This window comes from Phodopus roborovskii, unplaced genomic scaffold, assembly GCF_943737965.1.
Source record: "Phodopus roborovskii unplaced genomic scaffold, PHOROB, whole genome shotgun sequence".
Taxonomy (NCBI): domain Eukaryota; kingdom Metazoa; phylum Chordata; class Mammalia; order Rodentia; family Cricetidae; genus Phodopus; species Phodopus roborovskii.
The window spans coordinates 10,280,406-10,294,987 of record NW_026125397.1 but is presented as its reverse complement, the minus strand read 5'-3'; the positions used below and the strand labels follow the sequence as shown (position 1 = coordinate 10,294,987).

General features: G+C 37.4%; 1 protein-coding gene across 1 annotated transcript in view; it reads right to left on the bottom strand.

Moving 5' to 3' along the window:
- Positions 1 to 14,582, bottom strand: part of Themis (thymocyte selection associated) — a 163,823-nt gene that overhangs the window by 70,044 nt on the left and 79,197 nt on the right. The window contains exon 4 of the mRNA XM_051175311.1: positions 7,472 to 8,523. Within this exon, the coding sequence (XP_051031268.1) occupies positions 7,472 to 8,523 (1,052 nt within the window). The remainder of the gene's footprint in view (positions 1 to 7,471; positions 8,524 to 14,582) is intronic.

Below are 14,582 nucleotides of genomic sequence, written 5' to 3'. Positions count from 1 at the left end.
GCATACACCTATACGTGTGTCCATACATCACTTCATTGCAGGGACAGCTAATATGAAATCATGGTGTATTTGCTCCTGAGTCGATAATATGCATGAATATTTTAGTCCCTGATGTTACAGGTAAAGGGTAGAGAAGAGTTGCAACTAAGAATTTGAAAATATCATCATTCCAAGGTAAGAACTCCTAGTTGTTCCTAACTGACCACAGATACCTGCCCTGTTATTCATCAATCAACATTCTTTGATGGGAGTGTACTGAACTTCTTGAAGCTTAAAAAAGGCAACAATTCCCTCAAATATTTCCAAATTTGTGTTCACTTCAGTCATGTCATAAAAGACAATTTTTACACATAAATTCCACACAGAAAATTTATGTTGTTGTTGTTATTATTATTATTATTATTATTATTATTATTATTGTTAGTTTAGTGAGGTATTCATCAGTTGTTGAAATTCTTTTGAAACCTGTCTGTATTTTGGACTACCTTACTAAATTGTAACAGTTCTATTACATCAGAAGTACAAAACCCAGATATCAGAGAGCTAACTAAGAGTAATAGCATACTGTGACCAAAGCAAAACTTTCAAAGTTTGTGGAGAAAATGGAAAACAAGTAACAGGTACTCTGCACACAGCCATCCCCTGCTGGGTTTTAGTTGGGACTCACGTCTGGCCAGTTTTCAACTTCCTTTACACATGCTCAGCCCTCCTCTTCCAACATTTCTACTGGTTTCTTCTACATTTGGTAATTTACATTCCAACGGGTTGCACTCCAAACTCAGTCAACTTGAAAATGATGACTTATTAATCTGTGTCATGTTATAAGAACAACAGACAAAGTGTCTGATTTTTTTAATTTGTACAACTTGTATCTCCTAACTAAAAATTGCCACATTTTCTGAGAGGCTTGTCCGTGTTGTCCATGTTTTTTTTTTTTTTTTTTTTTTTTTGTTTTTTTGTTTTAGATTCAGACATGAGGCTTTTAAGGATGTCTGTTTTCCATCTTCAGTGCCTATGGTCTTTGAAAGCTGCTGTAATGAAAGTCTTCTCCATTTAGAGAGAAAATAGATTCACAGTTTCTATGATAGACATCTCTTCCAACACTCCTAATACCTACAGCACATCCACTGAATGAAAAAGAAAACCAAAATCGCAGCGTTTAAAACGGAATCCTGTCTATTACAACTGAGTGCCTGTCACACTCCTCTCCATGTAGCCCAGGAGCCTGGATTCCTTTGATAAGGCTCCACTGTCACAGCTAAGACCAGAAGTGACAGTTTGGTAGCAGCAGCTGGGCAAGTGTGCAGGCCCCCTGGCTCTCCTGCCTTTTGTAGCCTCAGGTCTCACTCTGGTGCAGCATTCCTATTTTGCTTGTTGCACAGAACTTTGCCATCACTGCCTCCCTTGCCCTTTGCCTTAATGTCTCCTGTGAGTGTTCTTATCCACAGAAGTCTAGAAACTCCAGGAACAAGTGGACACGGGGGCATTAAATGGCCAAACAGAGTTCATGAAATGCAAGATTTCTGGCCCCAGCTACAGGCTCTAAAAATGTGGAATATCTCATCTTTCAACCATAGCTTTGTTTTTCTCTCTGGTTATAGGCCCTTTCATCAGAATATAGAAGTTACATTTCTCCTTTGTGGCACTCAAAAGCTATAGCCATTTATATCCATGACAGGCAAAAACCCATCAAGTCTACGTTCTTCCAAGCTATCTGAAACTAGTTCTGCCATAGAAATTCTACCTGTGAGCAGGACTCTACCTATATCTTTCCCCTTTAGGACACAAGGGGAGAAATGGTTTTGTTTGTTCCACCATTTTATAACATGTATCTGTCTAATTAAAACTCCAACGGCAGAGAATTTAATGTTGTTTTGCACATTATTGTCACCAGCATAAAAGAACTGTACAGATTTCCTAGAATCCCCCACCTATGTTTAGATTCTGTACATTATCACTCATATATTAATATATTAACAATGTTTCTAGCAAGAGATACAAATCCATATAAAACTATGTTGACTTTGATGTAATTGATGTAGTTGATTTTTATTTCCAGTGTCCCCTCACAAACTTGTGCCTATACCTAAGTCATAGTGCTCAAGTTTCTACTACCATTTCTTTTGTCCTTGCTGAGGGATTGCCAACACAAGAGAGCAGTTGGCAATCTTACCATGCACCTAGTTCTTAAGAACTGTCCCCATATATTCTTATTTTTCAAACATCTCAGATTAACTCATAGTGTTCCTAACTGACCACAGACACCTGCCACAGATAGATTTGACTGATGATTAATTAATTTTATACTCTTACTTTTAGCCTGCCTATACATCTGCCCTGTTATTTAGCAATGCAAGAAATGATCGAGTAAAGTTAATGACCCATTAAGAAAGCAAAAGTAAACCCATATAATAAAGTATCTAGTACTCTTTACTGTGCATATAAAAAGGCATTTTAATGAGCTAAATGAGTCTGAATATTTAAACTCTGAATAACCCCCACAAATTGTTCTCAAATTTTAAAGCAGTATCTTGTGGAAAACCCCAAGACTTAGAGGCTTTCTTGTTTTAAATGGATGCTCCCTAATGTTAAACATTAAAAAAAATCTTATTTCAGAAGTATACACGAGAGAAAAGCATTAATGCAGTTATCTCAGGGGATACAAAAGACATGGAAGAGTGACACTGGGGTAATAAGACAACATTGGTTTAAGACTTTCTGGGTACATTACACAGAACCTGACAGATCTGCTATAACTGTGATCCACTGAGCTAATCCCATTCTTCACAGTGAATGAAAATTATTGACCATGAGGAGGCCAGTAGGTCTGAACATGGGCAAATGGTAACATCAGTGATGTTTTTAAGATATTTCAGAGACTATGATAGTGCTTTGCTTTTAGTCACATGAGCAATGTGTAACTAATCGAAACAAGAAATTGTGAATTCATCTCAAGTCTGATGAAGAGCCCACTAATACCATCCTTGACTCACAATTGCTATTTTTTAGCTCTAATACCTTTTTTTGTAATATGAAGTCTGTCACTTTTGCATCAAATACACCCATCCTTCAATTCAACCCAAGTTGGTGATATTGGAAGAACCGAGTCTGCACTCCTTGACACAGAACAGTTACATAATTTCTGTTTTGTGTTGTTCCTTTTGATTTTGAGGAGGGTTTCTTGGCTGGCCTAGCTCTCCCAACCCTCTGTGTATCTACCTCCCAAGTTCTAAGTTCTTCAAATGTATCCCACAACTATGATCACCTAGTGTCAAGTCTTACAAGTTTAAGTTGTCACTCAATTCTTGTACCTCAAATAAAAATAGTTCCAGAACTTCATAAAATCCTGACAACCCTTCACTAACTCCAAGCCATGATTATACATAATGGAACTCAGGTCTCAAAACTGTAAACTCATGTGGGATTTTGCAAAAGAGTAACAAACTACTATATAAATCTATAAAACAGTATACATTGATTTAGTAATTTTAGTACATAAGATATAATATTGTTATATATTTTTCTCTTAAGAATCACCTTAACTTTTGTACCTTTAGAAGATACTTTAAAATTTTTTTAATCTACTTTTATCTATGAATGTTTTCTTGGTTTGGAGTTTTAAAAATCTTTTATTTGGGGAAGGTAGTAGACATCTGTTATTGTCTATCACCTAACTTTTCGCCTCTTGTTTTTGCAGTATCCAGCCCTGATATTCTTCTTCATTGCTTTTGTATGGATGCTTTTTGTCTCTTCCAAAGCTCATGTTAGCAACTTCACACTAATACAATAGTAGTAGCCGGAGATTGGATAGATTGAAAGAGCTTAGGCTGTGAAATCTGGCCTTACAAAAGCATACTCAATGACTCTGGAGGGAAGAGTTTCCCTTCCTACAGAATTTATGCTACATGAGAAAGTGGTATCCTTTTTTCTGGGTGATACATCAACAAGACTCCATCTTGGAACTGAAGAACAACTTTACCAGCAACTTGATGTACATTTCCTATCCTCCAGAATTCTCAGACCACTAAAATTTTGTTCTTTGTAAGGTGTCTACTCTATGGGTTTACATTTAAAATATTCATCAATTTAGCCTATAGTTGAGGCAACCAGTAAGTTGGCTGAGTCATGATACTTAGTCCAATCTAAGTCTTTTCTCTTTTTGAATTCAGTCTAGATAACAAGACAGCATTCTTTCTATTATTGAAACTGAGATACATGATGCCGAAACACTTAAAAGTCTAGTGACACTTGCAAACAAAATTAGCTGGAAATAGTAAAACAAATATAGAAAGAAAAATAAATATTGTGCTAGCTCTTCTCAATATCCTAGATTCTTGGTTCAAAATATTAGCTGTACCCTCAGGATCTCCACAGGCACAGGATCCATTAAAACTCACTTTTAAAGGTAGAGGAAAAAAGGGAGTAAATAAAGAAAGGGGATATTCTGGTTTGTTTCTCTGTTACTTAATAAACACTGATCAAAAGCAATTGCAGCGTGTTATTTGGCTTATAGGTTATATGCCATCGTCAAGAGAAACAAAGGCAAAAGCTCAAGACGGACAGGCACTTAAGGCAGGAACTGGGAGGCAGTAACTAAAGCAGAGATCAGGGAGCAATGCTGTTTACAGGCTTACTTCCCCTCACCTGTTGAGCTACCTTTCTTATATAGCACTGGACCACCTGCCTAGAAATGGCACTACCCATAGTAGGTGGACCTTCCTATATCAATTAGCAGTTAAGAAAATGCTCCACAGACATGTCCATAGTCCAACCAGATGGAGGATTTCCCTCAACCGAGGATATCATGACAACAAAAGCTAACTATGAGAGGGTGAGAAAGAGAGAGGAAGGAAGAGGGAGTAGGAGGGAGGAAAGAAGAGGAGGGTTGGGGAAGAGATATAAGGGAAGAACGGGAAGATGGAGGAGGGAAATGAGAGGTGGGTTATTAGTGTCAAAGGTGGGTTATTTGTGGTACAAATTTCTTATCTTAGCTATTTAGGACGCTAAGGCAAGAACCTCATGAGATTGAGGCTAGCCTATTGTCTGGATTATGTAACATAACTGTCAAATACAAGCAAATCGTTTTCCAACAAAATACGTCCTAGCTCATGTACAGAGATTTAGCTATTTAAGGCTTTTATTAATTCCTAAATAACTTTGAATCATATTTTATCTTTTTGTTCTTGTTATAATGTTACTATAAATTTATTGTTTTAAATAACATACTTTTATTATCTTAGAGTTTAGCTAAGCTGCTTCTTCCTGAACATCTGGGGAAGACTCTGTTTAGAGAAACATCATCAGTTTATGCCTGACTCCATTCCTCTCTCTTTGAGAACAGAATTGTTGTCTCTTTGGACATTGTTCTTTAACCACTTCTCCTGGAATGCTGCCCTCCACTGGAGACTTCCCTTGTAAAGATTTCAGTGATTAAGTTATACCTTTGGGGATACTTGGATAATCTCATCACAAGGTCCTGGATTTTAATCATATGTGAAAAGTCCTTTTGCCATTCCATGTTAATCTTTGTAGGTTCTGGGAAGTTAGGTATGCACATTTTTGAATGAGTGATATTTCTCTGCCTACCAATAAGAAGAAAACATCTATTTCTCAATTTGAAGCATGCAGGAATAAGGAACAGCTTAGTCACTTGGAACTCTACTTGGCTTAGGGTATGCACACATTCCTCACACACGTCAGACATTTGGTAGCCTGAGATCTTTAATCCACACATATAATGCACACACACACACACACACACACACACACACACACACACACACACACACACCTCTATGAACAATGAACCTAATAATCTGACAGCACATTTCACTTCAGTTTCTTATGCCTATATATAATTAAAATCAGATGCATACTGGGAAGGGATGATCACAGTAAGCAAAGCCCATGTAAGTAAGCTTGTCAATCAAAATGGATCACCACCAAACTTTTCACAGAAGTGCCCACAGGCCCTTAAGATGGAGGCATTCCATCAACTGAATGTCCCCTCCCTAGGCATGCCAAGTTGACAACCAATAAATAAAAACCTCAAACAATAGTGGGCCCTTGAATGTCTTCACTCATTTAGACCACCGTCACTTCTAATAGTGTGTTTTTATCTGTTCTATGGCTCTGCTTTGAATATTGTTTTCTTGGTACTCTTGCAAATATGTGTGTGGTATTTGTTTCATTCTTAAAATAAGATGCCAAAAACCTAGGAAAACTAGGCCTACACCCCACCACCCATGATAGTATCATTCAACTCACCGAGGGAAAAAAAAAAATGTACAAGAATCAAAGAACTCTGGCCCCCGCCTTCACTTTAGCTAATCATTATTATTTCAGAAGTGTTTTGTTTTGTCAATTTTTAAAAAAATTTTTTCTTGAAAGGAAATTTTTGTTAGTTTTATCTTCTTCCTCTGAAAAACAAATTTAGTGATCATTCAGGTTTCCTTTAGCATAAATCAGAACAGTCTTTGAAATACACAACTGTAAGGGCATCCACATCCATAGATTAGTCTTGATGCCCAGTGCTACTATCATTTCTGAATGTGAGGAGAAACAGCAAATATCTCTTTTACTGTTTTGTTTTCCTTGTGTTTCTAGTTCAACATCTTCTGGGACAGAATACACTCCTTCCATATACCATAGATGTTCACACCACACACACACACACACACACACACACACACACACACACACACACACCATATACATCCTGGGCAAGGGCAAGCTCAGTTCCTTCAGTCAGCAGGCAGTGTTTAAGAAGCAATTACATCAAGTAGAAATGATGCTGAACTACTGTTTAACATCTTGAGTGGTTTTGGTAATTCCATAGAGATCCTATGGTGCCTGTAGGTTTACTAATTTTTATTTTGCAATAGAACTGTTAAAGATTACACAATTCTAAGAGGCATTATGTGGGCAGATGCTCACATTATCACACACCCAGTTCTGCCAAGATATTTTTATATCTTTCTGCACATAAAACAAAATGAAGGCATGTGTTAGAGATGCATGTTACCAGTAAACTCCTACTCTCCCCCCAACCCACCCACACACCACCAAGAAGACTGGAGTTTATTGTATGCTCATTTCCTGGGTGAAGTATTAAGAGAATTCTACCTAAGAAAAATGAACCACATTTCCAAAATAAATGGGAATTTCTTCTGAGGTATCTTATTAAACATGTTCAGTTGCCAAAACCCATTGAAATGGCAATTTGTGCAGTCATAGACAAATGTCATCACATCTACTTTTAATTCAGTGCAGATTTCACACCACATCTACTGGTGAAGCATCAAAGTACAAAATGCTCCAACAGCTTTCTCTATTGATGTTCATTCATATAGCATGCATCAGGCTTTCAGAGTGATATGGAAGGAAGGAAAGCAAGCAAAGGGCAAACTCAGAAGCAACTCGGAACTTGCTATCTGGAGAAGAGGAAATTTGTGAAATCATAGTCTCTTACCTTAGGAGACTTGGGCAGATCTCCTGTTCCCTCTTCTGCAAAGCTGAGCGAGGTTAACTTGGTTTCTCCTGCTGAGGGATGTTTGGGAGGGCGAGGCGGAGGATGTGAAAGAGAACTTTCATACCTCCTCATCATGTAATATTGTTCTTCTGTGATCTCTTCTACCAGAGTCCTTACTTGAGTTGGCCCTGTATCCACAGACAAATTACTACTACTAACTAGCTGAACAGTCATATTCAGTCGGCCCATAGGAATTTCCCAACATTCCCCGGGATTGGCAAAGTCACTAACAAGTAGGTAGGAGTCTGTGATATCCTCCTCCAACTGCAGTCCTGGGGTAGCTGCCAAAATGTCATCTTTGATGAAGAGATCTCTCACGGATACCTTTACATTGAAGGGCCAGCGGAATTGTGTACAGAGCTCTGAAAGCTGGTACTGTTTCTTGTCATGAATCACCTCAACAAAACCTCCTTCCATGTACAGAGGGAGCCGGACTGCCTCATAGGACTTATTGAGGATCTTTTCACAGGCCAGAACGTTCACTTTTCTTGTTCCCTCAAAGATGACTTCTGTGGTCTCTGAATGACGCACTAGAAACTGGTCCCCAACAGACACAGAGGACAGCTTCTTGTGAAGTGTGTGGAAGGCTTTGGTGGCCACCACGTGGAGAGTTTCCTTCTCAGTCGTATATATCTGCAGGTCATAGGCCGTTGGGAACTCCCGGGGTCTCCTTTTGAACTTACCTTTGTAGCTACTAGGGATCAAGAAGTGTCTTTTGGGAAAATTGCTTCGAATTTCTGAAGCTAGAATCCTAGAAGCCTGAAACTTTTTGTGGATCACAATGGTTTTCCCAGGCTGTAAAATACTTCGGGGCAGTTGGTCCCCTTGAGATACTTCAATGACTTCTGCTACTACAGGAAACTCTTTGCTGGTCATTTCAAAAAGATCTTCTGTAGACAGCAACTGAAGAAACCAGTTAGTATCATAAGAGTCAGTAATATCCTTGACTTCAACATCTAAACTGGGGAGAATCCGGACTATGTCCTTTTGAACTGAAAATGAAAAAGGAAAGACAACTGACAATTTATTCAAAATTCTTTCTGTGAGATGGTCTCCTGATACCACAGATAAATTTCATTAAGGAGAGAAAAAAGAACTCAAATAATCACAATATAATTTTCCTTATGTAAGACTATTCAGTTTTGAAATTTTATGATGAAAAAAAAACAATACATAAGCCAACATGGTTAGCTTAAGAAATAGTCATTTTCCAATCCCTTATGCACCTATAAACCTTACCAAAATCACATCTCCCTTACTACTGCAAATGGCAACCTCTTTCCTGACTCAAATAATACTCATTCTTGCATATGTTTATGACATGTATCATACATACATATGAAGATGCATATAAAAAGATAGTTGTGAGAGTTTTTATCATTATTTGATTTTAACTTATGATTTTAAGATCCAGGAATTATATGTAAAATTATTATAGAAACAATTTTGTTAATTCAGATAAATCTCATTTGTAGGACCCTGGACATAACCCTTATACAAATCTTATCCTATAGGTAAAACAATATGATAAAAAAAAAAAACCAAAAGAATAGCAACAACAACCCCACAAAAGTAATACAGTTTAAGCAAGGAATAAAAGACAGAGTTTTTTTTTTTTTAATGTCAAAGTTAACATTTTTTTTTCACCAGTGCTGTATTTTACCCAAATAGAAATGCTGTTATAAGGTGGGTCTCAGTCAAAGAATACATGTGGTAAAATGATGGGTATACACAACTACGTCACTGAGAACAAATGAGTCAGTATTCTAATAGCTCTTTGAGACTTGGGAGTCACTTAAAGCACTGTGTTCATAGTATTTAATTGTTCTCCACTTAATATTCTCAAAATATTATTACAAATATTCTTGGATTAAAATAATTTCATATCAGAATATATCTTGACATATTTCTAACACATTTTATAAGTATCTTCATAAATTCATATTGTTTCCCCTAACTCTAGTTACTATAAGTCAGTGTTCTTATTTGTTTGGTTGTTTTTTGGGGGAGGCAGTGCGGTAGGTGGAATTGGGTAAAGCTGTGTGTTGTGGGATTTTTCTTGGTGATTGTTTGAGACAGGGCCTAACTCTGTAGCCAAGGCTGATGATCTGGAGCTCACTGTGTATCCCAATCAGGCCTCAACATTTAGCAATTCTTTTGCCTCTTCCAACCAAGTGCTGAAATTATAGGCATGTGACAGCACATCAGACACTTTGCTCATGTTCTTGAAAATTAAAGGATCGAAAGCATAGAAAGCATTTTCTTTATACAATAATACGTGTTATTTTTAAGTGTCATTAATCATTTACTCAGCATCTGAAAAAGCAACCTATATAATGTATGTCAAATCACATATATACTTTACAATAGAGTTTATAATAACATATCATGAAAAAAATATTGTTTTATTTAGAAGAAAAATAAAGTCAAATCAGTTGTGACCTTTACAATGAAATGCTATAAAATTTATGAAATAACAAAGAGCACTAAGAGGAAATCTAACCCAAATTGTCTTATTTTTCAGTTCATTTTATAAAGCTTATTCCCCATCTTAAGAATATGTGTCATGGGACACACAAAGCCATTTTAGAAACTAAAATCTTGTTAATTGAATTAAAACATGGCCAGTTTTCAGAATTTTAGAACAGAGTGTAGATGTGCATCCTAGTTTCATACTATTCTTTAAATATAGAAACAACTAGAGATTGGTATACTAGATGTCATTAGAGATTTTGGGGGATTTCTGAATCAGAACATCATTAGAACATTAGGGCCATAATGCAAGCCAGGTCCTTACCCGTGTTGCTTCATAGTGGATGCAGTGGGCAAAGAGTAGCTTTCTTACTTCAGGAGATTGCCATGGTCTCTGAAGAAATCTCAGGCCAAACTGCCTAACCCCTGTATTCAAATTTTCTGTGTCCAATTATTACCCTACCTTCAGTACTTCAATTTCTTTTTTTAATAATTCAAGATTTTCATATATCATAGTTTGATCATGTTCAACCACCCATGTATTCCCCCACTCATCCCTTTTTCCATACCTTCCCAAGTTTGTGTCCCCATATATTTCTTTTAAAACTCATTAAGTGAAATTAGGAAGTGCCTGTATATACTAGGGCATATGGCCATCCAGTGGAATATACTAGAGCTACAAGAAGGCAAAACTGTAAAAGAAAACCAGACTTATCTTTTCCAGCAGCTATCAATTCCCAATAGCTCCTCAGCCAGGAATGAGACTCCATGCTCATCTTCTACCTCTCTGTTATGATTTGGGCTGGCTTGAGTTTGCACAGGCCATATGCATGCTGACAAAAAATGCTGTGAGTTCATATGTCAGCTGCCCAACTGTGCAGAAAGCACTGTTTCCTTGCAGCCACCCATTGCCTCTGGGTCTTGCAGTCTTTCTGCACCCTCTTTGGCAAGGATCCCTGAGCTTTGGGAGCAAGGGTATAATGTAGATGTCCATATTTAGGGCTAAGTACTCCTCAATCACTTGTTCTCTACACTTTGGCCAGTTGCTTGCCTCTGTGTTAGTCTCCATTTACTGCAAAATGAAGTTTCTCCCTATGCTCTCAGTACAATAAAAAGTGGCTTTGAGTTGGCCCTTCCATTTCTAACTTCCCTGAAGTGATGCTTGTCTGTATCATCTTACATAATGTACCAATTTCTTATGCAAAGCAGGTTTGATCCCTTCCACTTTGATCTATTTCCCCTCTTTTTCTTTCATGATTCTTCTCAATTTTTTTTTGTTTCTTTTCTTTCCACACCACCCACTGCTCACATACTCATGCCTTTGAAAGTGTTGCGGCTGTCATTCTCTATCGACACCCTTCACCTACAGTTCTCTATCTATAACCTTCACATTGCATGTTCATGTCTTTAAATAGCATTTATCTGCTACAGTTCTACCACCCAAAAATGCCCCTCAATTCCATGTATCTATTTAAGACCTCTATTTCCACACATGGTAGGTGCCCCAAAATGAATATTCTTAAGATAGAGTCTACCCTTCCCCACAAAGCAAACCTTATCCAATGCTTTCTCCATCTCCTTTATCTTCATTCATTCTACCAATCCCAGAAACACCTTCAAATTTCCTCTTTTTCTACTGAGGACCCCAATGAAGACAATTCTTTCTGTGACACAGGTCTTAGTAATGAGTCTCCATAATGCCAGATCACAAAAGAGTAGACAGATACTCTTTTTAGTGCTAAATCAATTATATCTGCCATCTGTCCATAGAACCACAGTATCAAATAAAGCCAAGACCTTACCTGGACCTTGGCACTACCTTGGTCTCATCTGCTACATTGCCTCACTCTAACTCATTGCCATCCCTGAGCTCTTGTCAATCCTTTTCCTTTGCATGCCCTGTCTCATCTGCCCATAGTTCCTCTGGCTAAATATGTTCATGGCAGACCCCTCTTCCTCTTAAAGTCTGCTCATACATTACCTCCTCATTGTAATCTATTCTAAATGTCCCGCTTAAAATGTTAACCCTTGCCTGCCCTTTTTCAGATTCTGCACCTTCCATGCCTTTATTTTGAATCATTTCACAGAACTTATATTTTTCATTTTGACCATTTTTTTTATTATTTATTACCTCAAAGTAGAGCATATTCACCAAGATCAGAAGTCTTTCACTATTTTGCCCATCAATACATCCCAGTCTGGAATGATATCTCCATCACATGAGATAAAGAATCAAATGAGAGAAAGGCAGATGTCATCCCAATGTCCTTTGAGTAAACACTAAAAGTAGTGATTAAGTTAAGCATACTTCCATTTAAAATTTTGTTAGGTAAAAACAGTTTTACTGTCAAAACATGTAGACTTCAAGACGAATTCTGAAAGTTGCAATTTCTCTCATTCAATGGTCTACTCTATGAAATGAACATTTGTCAAATTTCTATAAATACTGGAGATGTAAGATAAGACTCTAATACTTTGGTAAAGTGAACTCTTTTATGCCCAAAACTTTATTTTTCAGCAAAAGACAAACAAACAAACCCTGAACAAAATCATTTTGTATATTCCAAACACACAAGTCATAGGGAAAGAAGACACCTGAAACTAAAGCATGTATGATGCAAACAGAGCCTCTGCTGGGGCCCAGATGCTGGGAAGAATGTTAATGGGGTAGTGATTGTTGCTGGAACCTAAGTGTGAACTGGAGTCTAACCCTGATGGGATGTGCTTTGCAGCCCCCCCCCACTCTTTCCTGAGCCCCCTTTTCAGAAAACATATCAGCTTCTCTAGTTGAAAACTAGAAAAAAAAACCCTTGTACATTTTGCAAGGTGCTACCAGAGCCTCTCATCACCTTAAAGGACTGGTCGTGGGCAGTTATTTTATCAGAGCCTACCTAACCAGCATGTGGGGTTTTACCAAAGCCTAACCAGCTGGAAGAATGGGCTTATCCAACTCAAGGCAACTTCACTTTAGGTCCGACATGGGAAAAGGGAAATACCCAACATCCTATTCATTTCCACACAGAGAAGGGGAAATACCCAACTCTAGCTCAGAACAGACATTCTGTCACCTCTGTAAGGGGGGCCGAGAAACACTTTAAAAAGCCATATCACAGATACATAGGCTCACGGAATAACTAAACCTGTAATTATAAGATAATGCAGTGCCTCACCTGCCAAAATTTTTGCCTACTCCTATACAATAACAAGGTTCTTAATGAAAGAATGACATCTAAGATCATAGCTATGAAGGCGTTCCTAGTGAAATGCAAGCAGGATTGAACAAAGACACCACAGGAAATTTTAGCCTTTGAGACAGCTACAGCATGAATAGTAAAAACACCTTCTCCCTAGCCTTACAAACAGAAACATCACTCTAGTCACTAGTTAACTTTGCTTTTTTCACTTAAAACCTCTTGCCTGACTTCCCATGGTGAATATTATAAGGTATGTTATAAAAGACAAAAGGCAATCTGGTGAAAGAAAGCACATGCCAAAACCAAATTCAAGTTGAATGCATGCCTGTAACCCCAACACTTGGAAGATGGAAGCAGAAGAATCAGGAATTTATGGTTACCTTCAGGCCAGCCTGCTATATGAGACCCTAATTATCAACAAAGCAATAGCATTCAGGAAACAAAACACATTCAAATGTGGAAGAGATTTTGGAAATATCTGACCAAGTGTTTAATGAATGATCAGTATGCAAAGAGAGACATTAAAGAAAAAAAAGATAGGTAATGCAAAAGAGAGGTGGAAACTCTAAATGTCTTGAGGATCACACAGTAGATACCACCAAGGAAAGAACTGAGAAGTTGGAAGATAAGCCAATAAAATGTCCTAAAGTGAAGGTAAAGGGATTGAAAAGAATGAAATACAATAGCCAAGAACTGTGGGAGAGTTACAAAAGATGTTACACATGTCATAGGAACACAGGAAGAAAAGAGAGAACAGAAGAAATGTTAGAAGTGACAGGAGAATGCCTTCCAAAACTCATGAAATGGGCAAGACTAGAGACAATACATACTAAAATCTCTGCCTAGGAATATCAAGTTCAAATAACATGAAAACAAGATATTCTTAATTCTTTGTTCTGAATTGAAGATGTCCCTTCTTAGCAGGAGGCTTACTAAGGTTAAGCAAATAAGCAAAACTTGATATCTTATGTTTTAAAAATGGGTAGATGTAACTACTCCTATGTGACTACTGTTATAGCAAAGAATTGCCCCCAGATCTCTCCTGTACTTTATTTTTCTCAGAGAACAGTGTCATATGCTTTTATTTACACTACCCATAGTAGGAAAATAAAAATCACATTTAAAATTAATTTATAAGTCATTTTGATTACCTGATTATATTTTGTAAAATATATTTCTGGTTGTTTAAGTGTATTTATATGAGTGTATGCACTTGCAAGTGCATGTGTGTCTATGCGTGTGTGCATCTGTTATGAGTTCTTTTATCAAGCATTTGTTATTTGACAATTGGAAAAATGCAATCTTCTCCCCTGATAAAAAGGATATAGAGAGAATGTAAGCTGAGTTAGAAAATGTCACTTGCTGAAGCACTGTCTTTGACTTCA